The following is a 24929-nucleotide window of genomic DNA, read 5'->3' on the forward strand; positions in this document are numbered from 1 at the left end:
AACGTGGGGCTCGCATGAGTTACCCTGGACCTCTGCCTCAGGAGGGGATGAGGGACGAGGGACCTGCAAGACGCCGGTCTCAGCAGCTCTTGCCCTCCGCCCGCCCGGCTGCAGGGAGCGGACTACAACTCCCGGCGTGCAGCGCCGCACCTGCGGCCGCTCTGATTGGCTGCCGTCCCTCCCGCCCTCCCCCGCGTGACGGGGCGAGCCTGGCGGCGGCGCCGGAGCCCCCCGCGTGCTGGGGGCCGGCGAGTGCCATGGCGGCGGCGGGCTGGGTGGTCTGGCGGCGGTGCGGCGGCCCCGCGCTCCTGCGGGGCGTGCTTGGGGCAGCCTCGGGCCGCGCCTGCAGCTCCGGGGCGACCGTGAGGGCTCCGTCTGCCGCGGCTCAGGTGAGGCGGGGCGCCGGGGGTCCGGCGGGGGAGGGCTGTGAGGCGAGGCCGGTGCGGCGCCGGGGAGTGTCAAAGGAGGTGTGAGGCCGGGGCCGGTAGCGGGCGGGCGCGCACCGCTGCCAGCGGGGTGCCCGGCGGGAGCGCGGCCGCCGGGGGTCGAGGTTGGGATTTGGAGTCCCGGATCGGTGCAAAATTAAGAAAAGGTAGTTTGTGAGTGGCATGGCCTGGCGGGGCTGCCCCGGGGAGCTCGGGTTGAGAGCTCTGCACCGGGATCGGCCGCAGCCCGGGCTGAGGCAGCGGGAATCTGCTTGGGCCGGTGGCACCGACACTCTGCCTCTTGCTTTCTGGTAGACACGTTTATTTTTGCAACCTGGACCAGGCTGGAACAGTAATTTGTATGGTGGACGTTACTTGATTATACAAATCGGGGGGTAGGTGAGGTCATCAGGACGTGGTAATGTATACTTAAATGTCCCTACTTTACTGAAATGCCAGCTTACTTTGAAAGAAAGTAAGACGTTCAGTCTCTTGGACTGGTGCAGTTCTGTGTTCCTTCTAAGTCAAAGAGGAGATGGCACAACAGTGTTTGATCTGCCAAGGTCAAAATCCAGTGGTTTGGCAGCTCTTGGTGGTTGCGGTCTGGGTGGTCACAGAAACTTTGCAGAGGCTGTTTGCTCTGTGTCTGGCATGAAACCAACACAGGTGTTGTCCAGAGCCAGCTCCATGTAGTTTGACTTCCAGTCCCTCAGATGGATTTCGCCTCTTGGTGTTCAAAGGCAGGAGAAAAAGCTGCACAGAAAGGCACAGGTTCTGTAACTGTCTAGCAGAAATAGGTCATGACATGCAGAGTAGGCCCAGCTGGGACATGATTTATTGATTTGCTTGCAATTGCATGGTTGGCTTTAGGAAGCAGAAAATAAGCTAAAGGTTCTGATGTTAGTCTTTGTGTCACCAGAATTGAAGGCATTCACTACCACTTAGTTATTTACAGAAAGTCAAATGGATTTGTGTGTTTCTTTATTAAACGCTTATTTGGCTCAGGTATCTAGAAAAGTTATTGTGTTTCTTTTGTTTCTTCTAAACCATGTACTTTATTTGTAAATTCTGATCAGAAGTATTTTTAACTGCTTTCTGTATCTGGAGTAGTTCTAGCATACATTTAGGAATACTTTTGGAAGAGCTTGATCACAGCATCCATCTCTGAAAGCCCCGTTGCCTTAGGGAATGAAAGCCACAGTGGTTGGAAGAATAGGATGTGTGATTGGTGTGTGTGCCACAGTAACTGTGACAAGTGAGCTGGGGCACTGGCTGATACCCTGCAGGGCCTGAGAAGCAAGCTAATGAAAAGCAAAGACAGTGCAAACTTAGCAACTCTACAGTGATAATATATTCATTGCTCCTTGTTCTCAGTCTGTGACTGGTCTGTAGTGAGGAACAATTAGTGTTACAGCCACAGGGGTCACAGAAACATGCTTTCAGATGACAGAATGTTGAAACTTGCAAAACTATTGTGAATACTGCTTGCCTGTCTTCTGGGTTGGATCTGAAAATGTTCATGGATTCTGGTTAGTTTCATGAGATTTCAGTTGGGTGTGGGAGGTGCAGAGTTAGACTCCCTGCATTTCATCACCCTTTAAAATGATCCTTCCAACTGTGGAAGTAAAAACTCCAGGATGTAGGAGCTTCAGGAGACAACTGGATGGCTCTGTCCAAGGCCATCTGTTCTAGGTCTTTAGGTTAGGTTACAAAAAGTGGGGTCAGTACAGCTGCTACATTGGTATTGTGTGGTGAACTTATGTTCAACTTTTGGCCTTTTTAACCTATTTCTACTCGGGGTTTTTTTTGAGACAGTGGGAGGCTGACTGCATGCTATCTGTTCTGTATTCTGCATTTAATATCTGTAGTAACACTTTCTCTGAATACTTGGTGACTCCCTCTACCAGAAACACTATATAGCTTTTTTTGTGGTTTGAGTATCCATTCAGTCCTTATAATGTTGTCTATATTAAATATGTGGTTAAAATCAATCTGTTTATAGAAGTGAAATTATATTGACCAGCTAACCTGAGTGGGCCAACCCCAGGCTGTGAAAATTTATGTTAGTTTTGAAGATGAAATCAGATATACCTGGGAAGCTGGTCCTAAATTGTTTACTAATAAAAGCCAGAACTTGATCAGATTGTTATTGGACTGCTTAGTATCTTAGTATTTAAGATACGGTTGTCATTCTTGCAGGTGTGTGCAGTGTAGAATCCTTTTTATTAAGACTAGATAAGGGCAGGTAGCAACAGGCACTCTGAAAGTGGCATTTTCATGCTTGTTTGGTTATGTACAAGTAAACAAAAGAAAGTCTGATGCCACCCTGTCATCTTGTACATATGATGACATGTCCAAATTATATTCTTGAATTAAAAAAAAAAAAAAGTAGGATTACATATTTTTACTACAAATCTTTGTTTTCCAGTACAATAAAAAAGTAATTTGTACTGCTTACGGGTGAAAATCTCAGCTTTTTGTTATAAAAAGGGAAGATGAGAGGACTCTTAAGGTAGTGAGGCTTGAGAGCATTAATAAGGAAATTAGTTTTGGTTTTTTTTCCTTCAATCCTGCCCTAGATGTATCATTTCCAGTAAAGGTCTTCAACATCCTGATACAAAGTTCCATTTCAGCATCCTCCATCTGTTCGTGTAGATCCTGTAATTCAGACATAACCACTTGAAATTTTATGTGGCCTCAATGAAGTCATTGCCACTGGGATAAAGAGAACAGCCCAGCTCCTCTAGAAAGACCTTGTGTGGCCCTTGTTCTTGGCCAGTCCTCTCTGAAACTCTTTGTGTCCTGGAGCTCCATTTTGTGGGTAGCTGGTCACAGTCCCTGAGCAGCAGGCTCTGTGCCAGAAGCCAGAACTGCAGCATGCTGTTTGGGGTCAACTCTTGGGCAGCAGCTGCAGAGCCCTCAGAAAAACATTTGTCTTGGACTTCTGAGCTCAAACCTCATCCTGGCACTTGGCCTGCTTAGACCCATTTCAGCCTCTGTGGCTGTCTAATTTCCAGGTTAAACAAGGACGCCATGTCACCGCTTCCCTACAGACCAACATGTTAAAGGTGAGGAATGAAACAGAAGAACTTTTGTTGAGTTGTGTCCATGATGCTTGTGCAGTGGCATTGGGCACTACAGTGAGGCGGCAGCACTGATATATGGACCCAAAAGGGCTGCAGGAGCTGAAAGATCAGCACGAAGTATCATAAGTACACAGGTTGTGGTGGTCTCTGAGGCCTGTGCAGAAGAAGTGTTTGCAAGCGTTGCTGTTTCCTAGTACACAAATATCACTGGGGGTAAGGTGGAACTGGAAGGCTAGAGCAAGTATAGCACTTGATCTTCAGCGTGATGAATAGATTAGAGTTCTGTTCTCTTCTCCTGTGTATTCAACTGACCCTCCCCAGTACCTCTCAGTTTGTGGTGTTCCTAATGGTTATTAATACCTCTGGTGACAGCTTCCAATTTTGCTGCATTGTAGAAGAGCTCTGCTGGAAAGCACAGGTGAATTGGCAGGTCTGAAGGGCTGACAGCTTGTCAAAACATAGTTGCTAGGTCCAGTAATCTAAGCTCTCATTCTTTCAGTACTAGTATAGAACATAGGATTGACAGCCCAGAGACTGAAGCCATTTTTTCACAGGTCAGACAGAGCACACTCTGTGACAGGGTGTACTCCTCTGATGTGCAGAAGTGTTGACCATCAACTATGCAGAGGGGGGTAGGGACTTGGGGATTATAACCATCGCTTTTGACTGAAAAAGTTACGTGTTTGAGCGCTGATATTTTAAAATACCAACAACCACACATCTTTTCCAGCTGCAGGGAACTGAATAACCCTTCTCCTGTAGCCTGGGAACTGTAGCAGACAGCTTTTGGTTTTTCCCTGTTCTCTTAGCTCTCATGCAGGCTACAAGTGACTTGAGGTCCAACCTCATCCCATTCCTCCCCTTTAGAAAATCCTGTTTACACAACTACCTGAGAAAGTGCTTCATCCCTCCCCTGAGTTGCCAGCTGAGCTTCCATCTCTGATACTTGGCATTCCTTGTGGAATTGATAAAAACATGAATCACTGCTGGGTGCAGTGGCAGTTTTTGTAATACAGGATTAAGTCCCCTGGAGCTCAAGCTCATGCTACTGAACTCCTCCTCCTAATTCTTTCTTGCTGACATCAAATTGGGCAGAAACTGAACTAACAGCTTAAAAATTCCATCTCCAGTCACTTTTTTCCTCCCAGACAAACCGATCTCTGTACACAACAAGAAACTCTAGTAGCTCTGGGAAACTTCTTTCTGTTCCCCATCGCAAACCCCACTATTTTGCAACAAAACAGCAAAAGTTAGTTATTTCCAACAGGAGCTTTAAAGTATATTGACACCAACTGCCTGCTGAATGCTTGTTCTTAGAATGCTGCTTCTTGACAATTCACTTTAGAGTAATAAATGAAAAGCAGTATTATCCCTCCAGTAAGTGCTCTTACTTTAGTTTCCTTGCCTGTAGCAGCAGCTCAGGTGGATGCCACACCAGGAACAGAACCACTGTCTCCTGCCTCCCAGACCAGTGGTGTTTCCTTCCTGAAAACTTTAAGCATATGATTGTCCTTGAGAAGAAAGTATACAGTTTTGGCATCCGTTAGATACAATCATAAAAGTCTCCATTTCTTACCACCCTTCCATCAGAGAGGATAACTTTTAACTCCTTTTCTTTCCTGTAATGTGCATTCTAAAATGGGGAAGCAGGAGTTTTGTACTGTTCTGTCTTCAGGTGAAGTGATTAAGGAAGCCTGGTCCTGGAAAAGGTACAAAAATAAGTTACCGAGAAAGGAGCACTCCTCTCGTTTCTACAAGAAGGGCTAAAATAGATTTAATAAGCATGGGAGTGCTTTCACTCTCAAATATGGACACCTTTTCAAAATAATGGTGAAGAGAATATGAGAAATTCAACCAGGCCAGAAAGCAGTAGTTTTCAGGAAAAAAAAAAAAAGCTCTTTTGTTGCTTGTTTGGATTTGGTTTTGTTGTTGTGGAGTTTTTTTTTGGGGGGGCGGAGGGGATGTTGGTTTGGTTTGATTGTTGTTTGTTTGTTTGTGGTTTTTTTGTTTGTTTTGGGTTTTTTTTCTGTTCAGGGATGAGTTCTCTTAATGGGGCAGAAGCAGAAATGAAGCCTGAATATTTAGCTGGCCTTTTTGATTTAACCTTCCTTACATTCTGAGGAACTCTCACCCTGAGTGCAGCAGGGGCAGCATTTCTAACAAAGCAAGTTCCCAACGTGGGATTTCCTGGGGCAAGTAAAGCTGTGCAGAGCTAACAAACAACCCACAGGTGCCCAAACCAGAGCATTTTCTCAGGGGGATTGAAAACCAGGTGAGTTGTCCTACCTGTGCACATTGGAGAGGAGAGAGATGTAGGAATGTGTGTAAGTGTGAGGTTGCCACTGGCATCTCTGGTGCTGCAGAGGGGAAAGACCAGGCCTGGGGAGGGCTGGCCTCAGCCTCTTATCCTTCTGCTCTTGTGGCACCACTAGGAAATGGAAACTGGAATTGCTTGCTCCTGGCAGAAAGGCCAGAACTGTTCTTAGAGGCAGTCTTATCTAACAACAAAACTGTTTGGATCAAGAAGCATAGTGGGTTGCTTAAAGGCTGGGGGAAAGATTGTACTTCCAAGACTGACTGCTCCTGCTTTTAAGTTTAGCAGCAGCTGTGGTGTTAGCACAGCTGGAATCAAACTTGCTGCAGCTGCTGATGGCTGAAGTTGGGCCTCTCCCCAGGTAGCCTTTGCTGTCTGACTGATCTGGTCAGTGAGGGTGTCCTCTCTGTCTTCCACACAATTCCAAGCCTTTCTTACAAATTCTTTCAGAATAAAATGTTTTGAGGAAGCATACCTGGGTTTTTTGAGTTGTTTCAGCTGACCATTTCTGAACTCCTTGCTAGGGCTGTTTGGAAATACTGTGTGACATTAACTCCTGTGGTTACTGGTGATGACCAGAGCCAGGGAGATGATGGCCAAGACCACGAGTGTTTCTGCCCAGTCCCTTGGCATTGTTACATACATGCTGATTTTTAGTATGTCTGGAGATTTCGCAGGTCTGTTTTTGACTAGATGGAAATCATTACATTTGCTCAGTTAAGCAGTTTGAATACTACCAAATGTGTCATTTTGTCCGGTTCATCATTCTACGTCGTAAATTTATGTCGAAACTTTATTCTTTGCTTGCTGCAGCCTATCAGGACTAGCCAGCATGATTTTGGCTTGAGGTGCAATTTTGCAGCTGATTTTTTTCCCCCTCCTCACTTTTTAAACTTCGTGGACACAGTGTAACCAGAAGTGGGTTTGTATGTGCCATTTCACTGGAGAGACAGTTCACTGTATGTCCGGGAACCTTTTAGATTTCTTCAGTTTTCTTAGCTGGCTATTAAGTGTCTGTATGTGGTTAAACAAGAGCACAGTGAAGGTAGTTCCTTTAATTATTTTGATCCAATTTTTGCTGCTTTGTTTTGTGATGTTATGCAGCTGGCATCTGTCAAATTTATTACATTGGCTTTCTATAAAATATTAATTTAATTGTGATATAGTAGATGAAAAGACACCAGACTTGACAGAGTTTGGATGATGATATTTGTGGACATTTTTAAGTAGTGCCTGAACGAAGTATCTGCTAGCTGATTATGTTGGTAAACTTTTGGTGTTCTGGCTTACTGTCATAAGGATTGGTTCAGTTACTGCATGTTTCACTTAAGGTGTTGAAATATTTTCCAGAAGTAGCAGAGTAGTTTCAGCTGTGCTTTACAAGTATAGAAAACAGAGATATAACATGGTAATTTGAAAGTCATGGGCTAAAGACTGCAGTGGGACCCCCTGTTCCTAGATCTTGCCGTAATCAGCAGTGTTCTGGTGTTGACCATAGGGATGTTTTAGAGGTGCTTGTTATATACTTGAACTGTATTCCAGTAACAGCTACTAATTTATAATATTTCATTTGATACCTAAAGTGATCGGCCATCATTCTGGAACACAAAAGCTCAGTACTTCATGAAAAACATGTTGCTCTAGAATATGTTACACCATGCTTTTAAAAAAATCATAAATAGAAAAAACTTTTAATAATTACTTTATGACAGTTAATAAAGACATTATTAAAATTCTGGATCTTTTTATGCAGGCTTGAACAGGTGGAATGTTTAGGATCGTGTGCGCTCTTCCAGTCCTGCTGTGCCCTGTAGTATTTATCTTCCTTTATCTGAGACAAGCTTTTTGGAAGTATTCTGTTGTATGGATTTGGGCAAGAAGACCTTGTTGGAAATGTACTTGAAAGAGACATCACAAAACATAATTGTGCACAGCAATACTGTGGTTTTGCTATTAACAGGATGTTACGTCTTACAGATGAAGGTTGTTAGGGAGACAAGCAGACATGCAGAGTTTCATCAACTTTTAGTTCTCATGTCTTGAAATGCAGAGATCCTCATATATGGGATACATATATTTCATTTATCTGAGGGCTGTAGTGAGATGGAGTGGTCCTGGATCATTCTGGAAAGTGAAGAGGCATGCAATTGAAAAAGCTGCTTCCTATGCTACATAAAAAGCCTGAAACACCTGTTGCAAAGAGGCTGTATCTTTAAATGCACAGGGAAAATGATAGTACAGTTTTATGGAATTAAGGATGTGGAACTTAATCTCCAAACAGCCATTTTTGACCATAAAGGCAAAGTCTTGTTCTACTGTGTCACAGAGGCACCCCGAGGCTAGTTTAAGGGACAACAGGGTCCAAAACAACTTTTATTAAACTGGTGAGAAACAGGGTTTTAGCACTCCAAAAGTGACTTAAATATAGGTTTGGATATCAGCTGAGGAAAATTATTAAGGGGCAGCAATTAGTACAACAGGAGGTCCACAGTGTGCGTGCATGTGTCTTCACCCAAAACAATGCTGGAGCCGCCCCTGGGTCCAGGAAGAGTACACACTTGCCTGAACACGGTGCGGGATTATTCTTAAAGAGATACAGGTACTTATAGTGAGTGCAGAAAGTGTACGCTCGCGATTCCGCGAGGGTAAATTTATAATACACTCGCAATCCTGCGAGGGTTAATTTACTTACACGTGCAAATGTGCATGGAATACCACACGTGCTTATATGGAAGCACGGGAGGAAAATACACTTGCAATTGTGCGAGGAAATAATTTAAAGTACGCGTGCAAATGTGCACGGAAAGTTACTCGTGCTTGTATTAAACACGGGAAGTTACTCGTGCATATGTGCACGGAAAGGATAAACACACTCGCGATTGTGCGAGGAAACAATTTTATACGTGCTTGTATTAAGCACGGGAAGTTACACGTGCAAATGTGCACGGAAAGTATAAATATACTCGCAATCCTGCGAGAAGTAATTTTACTCACACCCGTGGCGGCAAGGCAAGCAGGGTCTCCATCCCGGGGAGGGGGGCTCTCGGCAGCAGCATCCTGCTCGTGCTCCGAGAGACCCGCGACAATGGGTGGAGTCTCGACGAGAGTCCCGTTTTTTATAGGCTGATCAGACCTGACTGAAGCATTCTAGAAGCTTCTCTGCACCCCCACACCGGCTGTGGGGTGCCCCTGAAGCCTCCAAACATCCCCCACACTGGCCGAAGGTGCCCAGCAACTCACTGACCCTCGGCACTCACTTCTCCTAATGGCCATGGCCAGAGTGCTCTGGGCCAAACAAAAGAAGCTGTTAGCCTCAAGTAGCAGAGAGAGGGAGATGTGCCTACTCCCTCCTACTGAAGGAGGGGGAGGGGAGAGGGGGTTTGCATTCTGCCGCATACTGTCCCTGGAATAATAATTATCAGTTGAGTTCAAAGTTAATATTTATACACGAAGTTGATAGTGAGGATAATTTTTAAAATATTTACTATTTCATTGTTTCCATTACAGGAATTCCAGAGCTCAGGAAGAGGACACTTTCTACTGGAACATGCTGCTCCCTTCTCTGCTTTTTTGACTGACAGCTTTGGGCGTCAACACAACTACTTGCGAATTTCTTTGACTGAGAAATGCAACCTCAGGTGTAAGCATCTGCTTTTTTTCTTCCACAATGCTCTTACGTAACATATTGTGCACAGGCCAAGAATTGAGATAGAGTACTTACTGCTCTATTGGCTCTGTGCTGTTTCTTTTCTTCACAAAGTAAAGGTAAAGGATAGAGACTGGTTTGAGGCTGAGCTGTTGATAGGATGGGGAAGCAGGAGCAAGCCTAGGGGTCTGCCAGAGACAGGTGGGAGTGACAGGTCTTTCATCAGACTTGGTGTGTTGTCATACCCAAAGTGTGTGATAACTGTGAGAACTCGTACCTAGATATTCCCACAGTTACATCTGTGAAGTTTGTGGCATTGTCCCAGTGCTTTCCAGTTCGCTTTGGTGCCTCTGTTGGAATGCAAATTACATAGAAACAAGATCAGCTTTCCCTTCCAAGTGTAATTTTGAGGCATGTCAAATGAGTCTTGAGTTTTCTTTTGAAGGAAAAGAGGAAATTGTTAGGAGATTGCTTGTAAGATTTGTTGTATGATTTTACCTGTATTTCAGAAAAGCAAAGTCGTTTGACATCCATTAAAGACAATTGCTCTTGGGGCATTTTTTCCTGTCAATGTTAGATTAACTGCAGCTGTTTATTTTTTACCCTGTGTATGTCTGTATTCTTTGTTTCAGGTCAGTATTGTATGCCAGAGGAAGGTGTTCAGCTGACTCCTAAATCAGAGCTACTTACTGCTCAGGAGATAATCACCCTAGCCAAACTGTTTGTGAAAGAAGGTGTAGAGAAGATCAGACTGACAGGAGGAGAGCCACTTATCCGACCCGATGTGGTCGATATTGTGGGTGAGTTCCCAATAAATACAGTGTGTTTCAAAGTGACTTGCTATATATTGATCTGAGAACTATGCTTATAACTTTCTAATACAGTCCAGCAACCCAAAGAATAAAATGATGGTGTGTTTTCCCAACATTGTGAAATGCAAGATAGTTCCTTTCAGAAAACTTCCAATTCTGCCCTGCTGCTTGGATGGAACTTATATCTTTTAATATTCTAACATCTGAACTTAGCATTGCCTTTATATTTAACATCTACTGGAGTAGGCTGCAATAACGCAGCTTTGGGGTGAAAAATCAAGAATTGATGTGACCAGGTCCTCACTGAGGAGAAGCAGCTGATGTGTGCTTATAAACAAGTTTTCTTTGGGATTTTTGGGGGGTTTTGTTTTTGTCTTTTTGTCTCCTTGATAACAGATGCCCCTTTCTTATCTGTGTTTAATAAGGAATGGTGGAAATGCCTGTGCTTTTACAGTTATTGATGAAGACTATTACTTGAATGGAAGATAAAGTACTGCGTAATTTTTAGAAGTCTGTCTCCTTCAGTTGCATTGTGTTGACAGAGTTTGCTGTTACTCTGTGGTGCACATTTTTGACACCAACAGAAAAGTCAAAACTAAAAAGATGGCATGTAACATCTATGGGAAAACTCATTGAAGGGAAAACAAGCCCAAAAATGTCTTATGCAGAATTTGAGTCAGGCATCTATATTGAAGCCATCTTAGCACAATGTACTGGTTTGGGCTGGGATAGAGTTAAACTGGATTTCGAGGTGTTTTATAGAAGCTGGGTACAATATCTCAGGTGCTGAATAGGGTTGAGATTTAAGTTAGGTTTGTTTTCAGCAAACCTTTCTCTTAACCATAAATGGTCTACGAAATACTAATAAAGGTCAAAAATATTAGTGCTTGATTACTGTCACTGGGTTTTCTAACACTCAAGCTCAAACTTTTTTTTTGTTTCAAGGAAGAAATGTGATTTTAAGCTACTGTAGGAGACCATGTTATTCAGAGACCTGCTATGTATGCACATACATAAACTGACTCAGCAACTAACACTTGCTGAAAGCTAAATCATGTCCTGGCAGCTGCTGAAAACATATGGTTGAGACTTTTCTGAAGCACCTGATAGTGGAATATAGAATCCATCTCCTTGAGATACTCAAAGTTTAAATTAGCACTGGATTCAAGCTGTGTGATAGCTGTTTATTATTAATAATCTGAGAGGTACAGATCTCCACTTAGAAAACAGTTTTTCATGGGGTGGGGGACAGATGGTTGGATGACTTTCTGTAGCAACACATTTCAAGAGTGAAGTGGAGAATATGTAAGCAACTTGTCTATTTGAGAAGATGCTCTTAATCCTAAAGGAAAAAATAAATGTAAAAGGGTTTACTTGATGGCATGAACTTGACAAACAAGCTTTTAGTTTCATGCTATTGAATTATAGCATCTGTTCTGTTTCCTTTTCTACTTGATAGTTTTATCAGTTGCTGTTGCTTGTGCTGATTGTTGCTAAATCAGTGACTAAAGGTCAGCAAACATATGTAGTACAGGTACAAGGTGAGTTACAAAGTTATGAAATCTCTTCAATCCCTTTTGAATTTAGAGGTCTACAAGCCAAGAAACCCAGCAACTGCAACTGTTCCACTTTTTGGCTTGCAAAGATAAAGCAGAGTGTACTAACTGGTCCTTTTTAAATTTAGTGTTAAGTCTCTAATTTCTCACAATTGGCTTCTGTCCAGTTTGTTCTTACAGGTGGTTTGACATATTAGTGTATTTCTTGTGCCTCATCCTGTATCTTGTCCTGCCTGATGAGGAAGAAGATGCATTGAGAACAGCTGCTCCCTGCACTAACTGACCCAATCAGCTGGTGCTACTTTAAGTTTTCCATTGTAGGCTGCAAACATGGCTTTGGTTTTATTCTACATCTTTATGCATTTTACATTTCTAACAATGAAGCCTGTATGGTAGCTAGTCTTTTTTTCTCTATTGTTAGGAGGTTGAGCATTTTGTGTGTCCTGAGGCTATAACTAAAAGCAGTGGTGTTCCTGTGCTACCCTCTGGCAGTTGAGGATATCGTATGTTGTCATAAAGACTAGGCTGCTCGTGGTAGTTAGCGTTAAGTAATTTTTGGTATACTTGCATCAGTAGAACTCATCCTTCAGGAAAAGGGTATTCCTGGTCATGAATTCTGAGACATGAATGCCAGAAAAATCTAGTTCTTAGTAAAGACTGCTCTTTTGTTACAGCCTCAGTTTCCAAATGTCTTTACATGGCTCCTAATCATGTTGCAAAATGCTGCTGCTGTAAAGCTTCAGCATCTTTGGTGTGACCTGGCTTGTCCTATTCCAGAGTTTTGGGCCCAGCTTAGGGTGAATATTTTGAGAACAGCTGGGAAATGAGATAAAGCAGAAGTAAAACCCTTATCAAGAGGAACAAATAGAGGTAAAATAAGGAGAAGCAAAGGGATTATGAAATATTTGTGCTGTAATTGAAGCTGCCTCAAGAGTAAGGGTTCTTCAAATGTTTTTCAAGTAATTAGGGTGGGGGCTCTGAGAGAAGGGAGGAGGGAAAATAAGAAAATTACTTTGCCATTGCTCTGCTTCTGCAAGTGGCTTATGTTTTTTTTTTTTTTTCCTATTTGTTATTGTTCTGATAACTGGAGGTTTGAAACCCTGCCCTCTGGAGATCTGGTATTTTGGGGATTTCTGCATTTGGGCTGAGAGGGCAGCTGTTTTCTAAATCTTAATCTCATGTTATTAACCGTTTCTTATGTGGTTTTCTTTTGCTGGCCATTTTTTAGTGTCTTGTGTAAGCTTTCTTCAATTGGCTGGGCTACCACTGTGAGTCATGGAAATATTTCAGTTGTCAAGTGCAGGTGTTTTGTCCCTTCAGTGTTCTTGTGTTGGATTCTCTGGAGTGGTCTAATATGTTGACCTTTTTCTGTTTTTTTAGGCATATATGTGGTATTTCTTTCAGTAGTGTAAAGTCACTACTGCTGGCAGCTACCTCTGAGTTAGAACTGGTTTTTGGTAGAGCAGGACAAATGTTGCTAAATAAACACAGTTAGTTCTGGTGTCAGGTGTGAAAGGGATGGCTTGCTGCTTATTGTTGTTGCACAACACAGAATTTGGTTTGCAAAGCAAGATTGAGGGAAAGAAGGTAAACAACATCAGAGGCGTTCTTCCAACAATAAAGTAGCTATTCACTCTAAGAAATGGAGAACAAAATTGGTGTTCTTTATAATCAGTGTTCTTTATAATGAATTTTGCATGCAATAAATGATTGTGTTTTGTACATTTTGAAATGGCTTTGTGCTAAAATGGGTCTCATAAACCAAGACATCTGGAAGAAGCCAGAAGCACTGACTTGTCCATGTTTTCCTCACACCCTCAGTGATATTTTGTTTTATTGTTTCACAAATCTTCATTTGGGTTTTCTTTTAAAGTATTCTTTTTGCTTTTTATTTTTCTAGGGCAACTGAATGAGCTAGAAGGGCTGAAAACCATTGCTGTCACAACCAACGGGATCAACTTGGCCAGATTACTGCCCCGATTGAAGGAGGCAGGACTAAATGCTGTTAACATTAGCCTGGATACTTTGGTCCCAGCTAAGTTTGAGTTCATTGTCCGGAGGAAAGGTACAGGCTTGTCTTCTAAGGCAACTGTGTTAATACTTGCAGTAATGCTGTGAATTGTTTGATGTGCCTTTCACACTAAGTTACTTTGGAAGGAGAGTCTATTGCCGTCCTTCTGAGGTTAGGAAGAATCTAGTCAAACCTAGCTGATTTTCTAGTGACTCTCTCTCCTTCTTTCTACAACCCTTAGGCAGGTAGAGACCCTTGCAGCTGGTGGAGTAGAAGATGCTCAGCTCACCACAGTCAGTGGGACTGTGACTACAGCTGCCAGTAGCTGGCTGGTTACTGGTTGGTGATGGATGTCAAGAGATTTCTCCAAATCTTCTGTTGGTCTTGCATGCTGGTCTTCTTCAACACTGTTCAAAAAACAGCTGGGGACTAAGATGCCACGAGAAATGAATCTCCTGTCATGAACAGTGGCCGTTTCTTGAAATTATATTTGGGGTATACTTGCAGTGGTCTCACTTGTGATTAGTGATGTTCCATACCTCCACTACCTTTTAATAGGAGTGAACATAAATTGTGACAGAATTCATTTGAGGATAGGTGCAAGCTTTGGAACTTTTCTCTGATTGAGCTGTTCTAGGAACTCCATATAAAGTTTCAAAAATGCTTGGCTGTGCCCAGTATTACAGATTCTTGTTTAAATGAATCTGAAAGCTCATCATGAAGTTCATCTTCATGGCTGGGCTTCCTACCAACCTGAAACTAATTAGATCTTGTATCATTCTGTTTCTGTCCAGTAATGTAACTTAGGCAGTCTGTGAACTACTAATTCAGACAAAACCTCCAAATAGCCACTAGATGGTAGAACAACGCAAGAGAAATGTAGGGCAAGGAATGTAGAAATCTTAGATGCTCTGAGAAATCATTCTGCTGTCAAACCGAAGTTCTGCTGACAGGTGCAGGAAGTTGTCCTTGTCTATAGTCTCTCTGGGAGCACCTCTTGAGGTTTCTACATCATGGTGCAGAAGTCTGTTCCTGTCATAAATCTGACTGGAGCATTATCCTGCCAGCATAGGCTATTGCATTAATCTGGTTGTGTCATGGCACAATTGGCTTCCATAGAAATATCTGGGAGTATCTAATTGCAAGCAGGTATTGACTGTTTTCTTTGCATCTGCTTTTTGCATTTGAATATTACCTGTTTTGTGATATTCACTGGAAACAAGCACTTTATTCACTACTGAAGGAGCAAACCTGATCCTCAGTACTGGGGCCTATATTATTCAATATATTCATCAACAATTTGGAGGGAATAGAGTGTACCATCAGCAAGTTTGCTGATGACACCAAGCTGGGAGGAGTGGCTGACACGCCAGAAGGCTGTGCTGCCATCCAGTGAGACCTGGACAGGCTGGAGAGTTGGGCGGGGAAAAATTTAATGAAATACAACAAGGGAAAGTGTAGAGTCTTGCATCTGGGCAGGAACAACCCCAGGTTCCAGTATAAGTTGGGGAATGACCTATTAGAGAGCAGCATAAGGGAAAGGGACCTGGTGGTCCTGGTGAGCAGCAGAATGACCATGAGTCAGCACTGTGCCCTTGTGGCCAGGAAGGCCAATGGCATCCTGGGGTGTATTAGAAGTGGGGTGGTTAATAGGTCGAGAGAGGTTCTCCTTCCCCTCTACTCTGCCCTGGTGAGACCACACCTGGAATATTGTGTCCAGTTCTGGGCCCCTCAGTTCAAGAAGGACAGGGAACTGCTGGAGAGAGTCCAGTGCTGGGCAACAAAGATGATTAAGGGAGTGGAGCATCTCCCTTATGAGGAAAGGCTGAAGGAGCTGGGTCTCTTTAGCTTGGAGAAGAGGAGACTGAGGTGTGACATCATTGTTTATAAATATATAAAGGGTGAGTGTCATGAGGATGGAGCCAGGCTCTTCTCGGTGACAACTAATGATAGGACAAGGGGTAATGGGTTCAAACTGGAACACAAGAGGTTCCACTTAAATTTGAGAAGAAACTTCTTCTCAGGGTAACAGAACGCTGGAACAGGCTGCCCAGGGGGGTTGTGGAGTCTCCTACTCTGGAGACTGGATGCCTGGACACATTCCTGAGTAACCTCATCTGAGTGTTCACGCTCCAGTGGGGGGATTGGACTAGATGATCTGTCGAGGTCCCTTCCAATCCCTAACATTCTGTGATTCTGTGATTCCAGTTTCCTAAATTATATGGCCACAGCTTTTTATATGTGATTGGAAGCTGGTAGGGAGCTGCTTATAAAGCAATTTGAAAGTTGTTGCGAGGTGAGGATAACTTTTATATAAATAAGTGTTCTCTTTTCTTCCTTCCCCTTAAAAGTAAAATAGGTCTTTAACCACAAAGAGAGAAACTCCTCAGCTGAATAGCACAGAGAATGAACAGAGGAGTTTCTATGAGTCAATATTTTTGAGGAGAATAAGTTCCTTATAGATTTTTATTTATTTTTTTTTTAAGTGGAGCTCAGGTAAAAAATAATATAATAAAATAATAATAATAATAATGATAATAATAATAATAAAATAATAATAAAAAATAATAATACTGAGTTTGGTGTTTTTTGTTTTGGTTTTTTTTTTTTTTTTCCTGTTGTCTAGGGCTGAAATTATGTAAAAATACTTTATTGTTTTTGAGGGTTTTTTGTTTAATAGGAGATTTCCAAGTATGGAATGAGCAGAGAATAAAGTGCCTGCCCTACTGTTCTTCCTTGTCTCCTGTGGCAGTTCAAGAGGCAACAAGATATAGCTCCTCTTAAGGTGAGAGGGATTCCTGGTCTTAGATTCCTACAGGCTGGTAACTTCTGTAGAAAGTAAAGGTGACACCTAATTGTGGAGCTAACCAGGAAATCAAGAAACTTGGAATCAATTTTTCCTCTCCTTTGGAAACTCATTCGGGGATTTTAAGAAAACGCTGGAACATTGTTATCTTTGCACGTGGCCTGCATTATGCCTGCTTTTATTCCCAAATAGTTGGGGTGGAGGGAATGACTGTGAGATGATCAGAGATTTCACTGCTGTATGAAAACACATTAGAGGACCAAAGTATTTCTACTTTTCCCCATCTACCTCATTCTAAGGGATAAATAAATGAAAACTACTTTCTTGCAGGTAGCCAGTCTAACCTGTTTCACAGCCTGTCCCTTCTTTGTTCAGTACAAGGAAAATGAGATAATATTGTACTGTAATTGAATCCTTAAACATTGGCTTGAAGCCTTTCTTCTTGTAAGGATTAAAGATTGGGTGGATGTTGTCCCACATAGGATCGTTCTGGATGTGCCTAAGGTTCTCTGTGCTTCAAAGTTGGATGAAGTTATGATTTCAGAAGAAATTTAAAAAGATGAAAATACTGAGATTTTCCATTGAGGGCAAGGTTTGTCATTTTGAGATTTCGAACAAAAACTTAGCTTCTGTGCCTTGACACTATTATATTTCCTGATACAATTAAATCTAGTATTCATTTGTGCTCTAATATTTAGAAATATTTTAAGTTTATTCTTTTTGTTGTTCCATTACCACACGAGAACTTTGATCTATAAAGGTTGTTTCAGTAAGTATGGCAATACACATGAACATGCTTTTCAACATCAAAATACAAAATATGGTTAGAGATTTTTGGTTTTTTAGTGTTACAAATTTTTATTTTAAATAATAACCCTGCCCCCAAAATCTTTTCATGCAAAAAAGCTATAATTGTTGTTAATCAGAATAGTCTCTTCTTTTCCTTTTTTTTTGTTGTAGAGGTTTTTGATAGCTGTTCTAAACCACACTCTTATGCTAGCGTGGCAGGAGGTAAGAGGCAGAACTGGGAGGGATGCTGAGTTGGATGCATTGTAAGATGTAATCCTGTTCCGTACCTCTACAGCGAGCTGAACCCAAGTGTGCAAGTTTTTTATCTACTGCTTGCTAGTGATTGCCTGCTCACCTTTTTAGTTAAGTTCAGTTTCACCTTTCTACAATCCTTAACTTGCACATAAGCTTTACTAAGCTGTTGGGGAGCTTTTTGATCTCTTTTGTGGCTCTGGGATGTGCTTACAGTGGTGTATCATTATCTCTGTTGCCACATTCAGCCTTCAAACTTGCTTAATTGGAACAAAAGTACCACCAGGGCTGTAAGCTTCCTGAGCACATGCAAAACAAGTAGGTAGTGAAGGAGAAGGGTGACAAATTATCGGTTCGAAGAGTTGCTTGCAAGTGTTAGTTTGCTGTCTTCTCCTTGCTCATCACCTCTCTCTTTGCAGCCAGGACTATATTAGAGTCTGCTTATAAAACAGTTAGCATCTTCTGCTTTCCTGTGTTTATGCTTTATAATGCCTTTATCAGCCAGAAAGCAGTTAAGTCAAAATATCGTGTCTTTTTTTTTTACCCTCATGTTAAGTGCATCCAATATAAAGTATGCACAGATTATTTCTAAGTTATTGCTTATTTCTGGTAAAACACCTACAGATTAATGCAGGTGTGAGGTCTTCACTAGAGGATCTGAGTTTCCAGTACATAAAAGATACGGGAAAGGAGGGTGATGACCTACATGGAAAAACATATGACTAGGAACAGCACAGGAGTTGTCAGCACAAAGTTCTGGCAGATATTACCCTTTTCCTTGCATGTGTGAAGTATTCGCTGTTGAAGCCTGCAGGTTTGGAAGAAGGAGCACAATCCCATACAGCATTTGGTCTCTCACACCTGAGTTCAGAGTGCAGAACAGGAGGAGAACTTAGTCTGGTACCTGACAGGGCAGGAGAGACATTCACAAACTGGGCTGGCAGCTGAGCATGCTGCTCACCAGAAATGCGTACCCAGAGCTCCGTAGCTTCTGTCTCCTTCTTACTCCCATCACCCAACTTCTCTGCCAGCTAGTGAGTGTGGCAGGGAAGGAATAATCTGTCAAATGTAAAACTTGTATCATGATGCAGGGTCTTCACTTTGTTTAAAGTTGACAGAAGGTGTGGCTTGAATGGGATGATTAAGAGGCTTTCCTAAAGGCCTTTGGAATTTCAAAATTGCATTGTCACTTTATTTTTCTTCCAAATTTAGGTGGTATGTGCAGGGGTGAATATACTTGCCCTAAATTAACCGTAGCTCTTTGGGAGCAGCTGACAAGTGTAGGCCACTCTAAATGGCAGGGTGAGGCCAGTCACTTCGTTCCTTGAAGCCACTGCAGTTACTGACCTCTTTCATTTGTTTTCAAGGTTCAAAAGCCAACTAAATTGCTTTCCTAAATGCTCTAATTCCCCCCCTCCCCCCCCATGTGATGCTCACCAACTTTACATGTTTAGTCATAAAAATGACAATTATGAACAGGGAATCGAGGGGCTTTTGTTTGTTCTTAACCCCATTCCCCTCCATACCCACTTCAGATAGATCTTTTAAAAATTTACTTTGCGATATTGCTCTCTGGCTGAGAAAAGTGAGATTCTGCCATTTTGGCAATGAAACATGTGCCATTATTATCAAATAAACAATAATTTAACATTCATAACTGCATCTGGAGGCAGTTCACAAATGCTTGCCACTCTCTTTAAGAGCATAACACAAGGCAAAGCTGAGTATGGGGCAGTGGAGAATCATATGCCAACGATAGACAGATGTCCAATATGCAGAAAAGCATACCAATATTTTGACTACTCAGATACCCATTAAAAAATGTGTTTTGGTGACTTGACCACAGTAACACTGGCAGCCTCTGGGGAGGGTGTGTGATGTTTGTGTATAGCACTGAAGTCTCTTTACTTGCAGCTCTTCTGAATTGCAGCCCTGTCTGTGGAATCAGATTGGTTTCTCTTTGTCATCTTTTTGTGTTCTGTTTTTATACAAGAAAAATATCTTTTTAATTCTTTTTATATCTTAGGCTTTCATAAGGTAATGGAAGGAATCCACAAAGCCACTGAACTTGGCTACCATCCTGTTAAGGTAAAGCCAGTGTTTATTTACTCTGGAACTGTTGTGTGTTACCATAAATGGTGATGAAAGATACAGCTTGCCTGATGAGGAATTTATTATTTCCCCCACCTCTGTGAATAACTTCTGGTAAGACTGAAGAAAAATTTTAGTAGACTGAAGATCACAGCAAGATGTGATGGGGGAAATTTGTATTATCTCCTCCTGCAGCTGAGGGTACTGGTTCACTGTGGCACCAAACCTATTGACAAGCCTTACTGTAAGCTCCAGGGTGGTCCTGCTCTGTACTTGCCTCTTCCTACCCCCTCTATTGATTTGGCACTTGTCTGACCCAGCTGTGAACTGGGCCAAGGGAGTTAACAGGCAGAAAACTATCCTGCAGAAAGACATTCATTTTCTCCTGGTTTACGTCCTTCAGCTGCTGACAGAAGGCTCTGAGTGCCAGTGGGAGGGAGGGAGGGAGGGAGGGAGGGAGGGAGGGAGGGAAGGGAGTCCTCCTCTGGGGGGTTGCAGGTAAACCAGCTCAGCTGTAACATGAAACTTCACCCCAACTCAGCTGTTCACAGTTCTGCACCTGTGGTTTGCTTCAGTTTCACCAGTGCTTTGGAAGATCTTCAAGTGTTTTAGGCTATAGAGCTATGAAAAACACTTGAAACTAAACTAGGTTTAAGCTTTCCTGAAAGATCTTGATAATCATGATGCACAGTCTTTGGACATACAATCTGCCTTGCTACCAGGGAGCGTTTTAGCAACTGCACAGCTGTCTGTTGTTCTTCAGTTAAAGCAGAGAGTACCTGAGGTTCCAATGTAAATATTATTTATGAGAAATGTGCATAAAAGCTAGTCATCCTGCAGCCTATGGTTATGGAGTGTGGTGTGAACACTCCCTGGTGTGGGACATTTGTGTCACATCTGCCAAAAAGAGTACTCTAGAAGGCACCCTATCAGCACTGTTAAAGAATCCGTATAACCTCAGACTGGGGAGTGGAATTGTCATCTTAGACAGTAAAAACTGCCATTCCTTAGGTGGGTAAGGACTATGAAACCTTGTGTAAGAGGGCAGAAAGTCATATCCTTCTCACTAATTTCAGGGGCCTGCTTTTCTTGCAGGTAAATTGTGTGGTGATGCGAGGCTTCAATGAGGATGAGCTGCTGGACTTTGTGGATTTCACAAAGGATCTGCCCCTTGATGTGCGGTTCATAGAATACATGCCCTTTGATGGTACGCAGTCCTGTTTTGGGATTCTTCATGGCATGGAGTGTGACTTGGACATAGGTGACTCTGGTTGGTGGTTGTTCATCCCATGGGCTTGTCTCTGGAAGTTTTGGTGAGCTCTTTTTGGGAATTAGGAATTTAGTTTTGTGTTGCATCTTTTGCAGCTTATCTGTCTTCCCCAGATATACTAGAAAAGGATTAGCAGCAGGGTTAGTTGGGGCTGGGACACCTACAGAGAACACTGAGATTTGTTGAGAATGTAAAGGTGGTTCTCTGCTAATTAAAACAATAAAATACACTATAAAGTTATGCTGGTTTTATCAATTCTAGGCAATAAATGGAACTTCAAGAAGATGGTGAGCTACAAAGAAATGCTTGATACAATTAAGCAGCGATGGCCTGAATTGGAGAAATTGCCATGTGAAGCTTCCAGCACAGCCAAGGTGGTGTTAGACAAGAAACATGTAAAATTTACCCCAATTCTTTCCTTACCCTAAACCCCCAAATTCTTCCGAGTTGAGTGTTTAAGTTTGACAAGCAAAATAAAAATGGTCCTTGTGGTAACTCTGGGATTTTGGTCGAGCTGCCTGCACGTGGTTTGACTCGTACTGAACACCGGTCATATTCTTTACCTTTGGAAATACAATGTGTTTACTAGGTGCTCAGACAGGTATAAAGAATGGCAGACTTATATCCTTTATTTGAAACATATATATCCAGCTTTTGAAACTTTTGTCAGTCCATGTCTGTCTATGACTCCACTTTAAGAAGCCTGATGAAATAGGTGTTCAGTGAAATAACAGTATTGCTTTAGAGTGTGCAGGGTCACATGGGGGATTTCTAGTGTACATGAATCTATGGTGCATAGCTGCCTGAGTAAGAGCATGCCTACTGGCATCACCTGTGAGTTGTTAAGGACAAGAGCAAACATTTAACAAGCTTGTGAATTTCCAGGAACAGGGCACAATAGACTGGAACCCCTGACAAACCTGATTTTGCTTTTTTCTATCATGTGACATTAGAACTCAAGAAAATCAATGTGAAAATATCTTCTGGTCTTCAGGCAAGTGGAGCTTTAAAAAGGAGTTGTTTATATTTGACTTTTTTTCTTTTTCTTCCCCTCTGTGTTTCTTTAGAGTTATAAGGTGCCACATTTCCAGGGACAAATCAGCTTTATCACCTCCATGTCGGAGCACTTCTGTGGATCCTGCAATCGGCTGAGGATAACAGCAGATGGGAACCTAAAGGTTGGTAGTGAAACACAATTCTCTTTGGTTTCATGCAGTGAAAGTAGTGTTGAAATTCTTCCTTTAAAAGTAGCTTGAATGTAAAGTAGGATGGAAAGGCACATAGTTATTACCAGCTAATTCCAGTTTATCTGTCCTGTACATAATCTTGTTCAAGCTTGTTGGGCTGTTAGGGAGATGTTACATCACCTTTTTTTGGTTTCTCTGTTTTGCTAACATAATGAACCTCGGTTGTAAAACATGGTTGCAAGGCCAGTAAATATAAACATTTATTTTAATCTTTGCTTCAAAATCATCTTAAACATGAGACAAGCAGATGATTTCCCATTAAAAATGATCCAAGCAACTATGAGTGCTTGGCTTCTGTGTTCCACAAGGATCCTGTCTTGTTTCACCAAACATCATCTTGCAACTCTTCTCCTTCAAAAGCAGCCTGTACATTTGCTCAATGGCTGTAGAAGAGGGAGGGATAACCATTTCCTGCCACGTTGAAACTGGCAGTTTCTGGGGGAAAATTAAAGTTTTCAATTAAAAATTGGCACTTAGGCATTGTCACCTGATACAGACTACTGTCTACTGTCAGATGACTGAGGCAGCCTGAAGGCCCAAGCAGCTTCAGTTACATAAATGTCCCCAGCTGTCTGTGTGTGTTGGTACATGGAGAGAAAGAAAACAATCTCCATAAGTATTCTCTTTCTTCAGTAGGATAGGCTTCTTCAAAACTCTTTACTCCGAGGTTAGTATGATATACTTGTAAAAGCCGTTTATTTTATTCTATTCTTTCTCATTTCTCCTCTTTTGTTTCCTTGGTCTGACTGCAGGTGTGCCTTTTTGGGAATTCAGAAGTGTCCTTGAGAGATCACCTACGGTCAGGTGCCTCAGAGGAACAGTTGGTTCAAATCATTGGAGCTGCTGTGGGCAGAAAAAAGAAACAGCATGCTGGTATGTTCATTGTACCTGAGAAGTAACAGCAGTAAGTAGGGAAAACAATGTCCTGGTACTGCTGTGGAATGCATTGACTTGTGTGACGGAGGGACCCCAAAGTCAGTTTTAGGCAGACAACAAGGTCCAAAACAGGCTTCTATTCTGGCCGGAAGATTCCGGCAAAACAACCAACTAGAAACAGGGTTTATACAGTTAGTTAGCACTCTGATAGCATAAAATGCAGGTTTGGATATCAGTTGAGGAAATTATTGGGGTGCAGCAAGTGAGAATAACGATGCGTGCACACACTCACAAGAAACAAAGCCAGAGCTGTCTGACTCCAGGATACTACACTCACCTGAATTAGGCAAGGAATTACACTTACTTGCTTATATAACAAGGACTACACTTGCCTGAGTTCAGCAAGGAATTACAGTTGCCTGATGTGGCAAGGACATAGATTATCACTCACCCAAATGAGGAGGTGAGGTCCTTCCAATCCCGGGAAGTTTCCTTAGACGGTGTCCCAGTCTAAGGGGAGGGCTCATCGGCTTCAGCAGACCTGCGGCTCCGAGAAGACCACGTAAAGGGGATCCTTGGCAGGCACCCCATTTTATAGTCTGATCAGATCTGGCTGTGGGCATTCCAGAAGCGTCTTGCCTTCTCTAAGCTTCTTGAATGAAGCTGCATTAACTAAGGAAGGAATTTTCCTATCTGATAAGAGTATTGTCTGATACAAAGCTGGTAACACACCAGTCTTGGAGTTACTCAAAAATCTGGAGGTCAGTTTTGAGTCTTCTAACCTTCCACATGACCTAGAATCCAGACTGTCTAAAAGCCTTTCAGACTGACTTTTGTCTTCAAAGCGATGCAAATGCCACTGCTCATGATAACAACAACAAAGCATAAAGCTAACCAGAAATTGGTGGAGTTGTACTAGATCCATCTTTTCTTAAATTAGTTTGCTGTAAAATAAGCACTAAAACTAAATAGAACTCTCAGTCCTACTACTGCATTAACACGTTTCTAGAAGTGACAGATCTCTTTTTTGAGTATGCAGAAATGTGTAGCAGCTCATTCAGTGCTATCCACAAGGTGCGTGTTGATGCAGTCACATCCTCAGGCTGTATGTCCTTTCTGAATTTATATTAACTATATTTCAGTCACATCTGTACCTAACCATGTTTTAATAATCTGGCTGCAGCTGGGAGTGCTGACTTCTTGTACATGAACTGGCTTCATGATCGTGGAATAGTCCCCTTTACATTAAAAATATGCCTTGACCCTTTTTGTTCTCTTGCAGATTCTACCAGAATATTAACAGCTGGTTTTGTGTTTTTTTTTTTTTTTTCCCATGATATGTAAAACAAATTTAAAGGAAGCTTTTAAATCTGAGCATAGAATAACTTGCAAAGTAAGTTGGTCTGACCCAGAGCCCTGTAAGCATTAGAGAAGAGGTAGAGAGATTGGTTCCTTTTCTTTTAGATCATTCATTTCTAATTGTTGGGGATGAGGGAAGAAGAGTGGGGTTTGTTTTCCCCTCTAGTGAGGGCATTTTGCCATCAGTAGCATTTACCTGACATTGTCTTTCCTCTTGCAATTTTTGTTAATCCCATATTGTCCTTTAGGCCTTGTGTGATTTGACTTCTTTGGACTGGAACACCGTTAATAGCTTATCCATAGAATTAGTATAGTCAAATGCCATTGTTAAGAACCAAAATAGTCCCAAGTTGTTTGATTTCTGTAGTAGGTATACTGTAGTTGAGAGT

The 24929-nt window shown here is 42.2% G+C and overlaps 1 protein-coding gene across 4 annotated transcripts in view; it reads left to right on the top strand.

Moving 5' to 3' along the window:
• Positions 1-231: 231 nt before the first annotated feature.
• Positions 232-24929, top strand: part of MOCS1 (molybdenum cofactor synthesis 1) — a 32602-nt gene continuing 7904 nt past the window's right edge. For 2 of the 4 annotated variants that reach the window (XM_071806113.1, XM_071806114.1), the window contains exons 1-9: positions 232-389; positions 9333-9465; positions 10104-10271; positions 13740-13904; positions 19724-19785; positions 20884-21049; positions 21320-21432; positions 22126-22236; positions 23058-23178. In XM_071806113.1, coding sequence (XP_071662214.1) covers positions 258-389; positions 9333-9465; positions 10104-10271; positions 13740-13904; positions 19724-19785; positions 20884-21049; positions 21320-21432; positions 22126-22236; positions 23058-23178 — 1171 coding nt within the window. In that variant the 5' untranslated portion in view covers positions 232-257. The remainder of the gene's footprint in view (positions 390-9332; positions 9466-10103; positions 10272-13739; positions 13905-19723; positions 19786-20883; positions 21050-21319; positions 21433-22125; positions 22237-23057; positions 23179-24929) is intronic. The other 2 variants (XM_065833871.2, XM_065833874.2) reach the window with 1 other exon arrangement.

Source organism: Patagioenas fasciata, chromosome 3, assembly GCF_037038585.1.
Source record: "Patagioenas fasciata isolate bPatFas1 chromosome 3, bPatFas1.hap1, whole genome shotgun sequence".
NCBI classification, from domain to species: Eukaryota; Metazoa; Chordata; class Aves; order Columbiformes; family Columbidae; genus Patagioenas; species Patagioenas fasciata.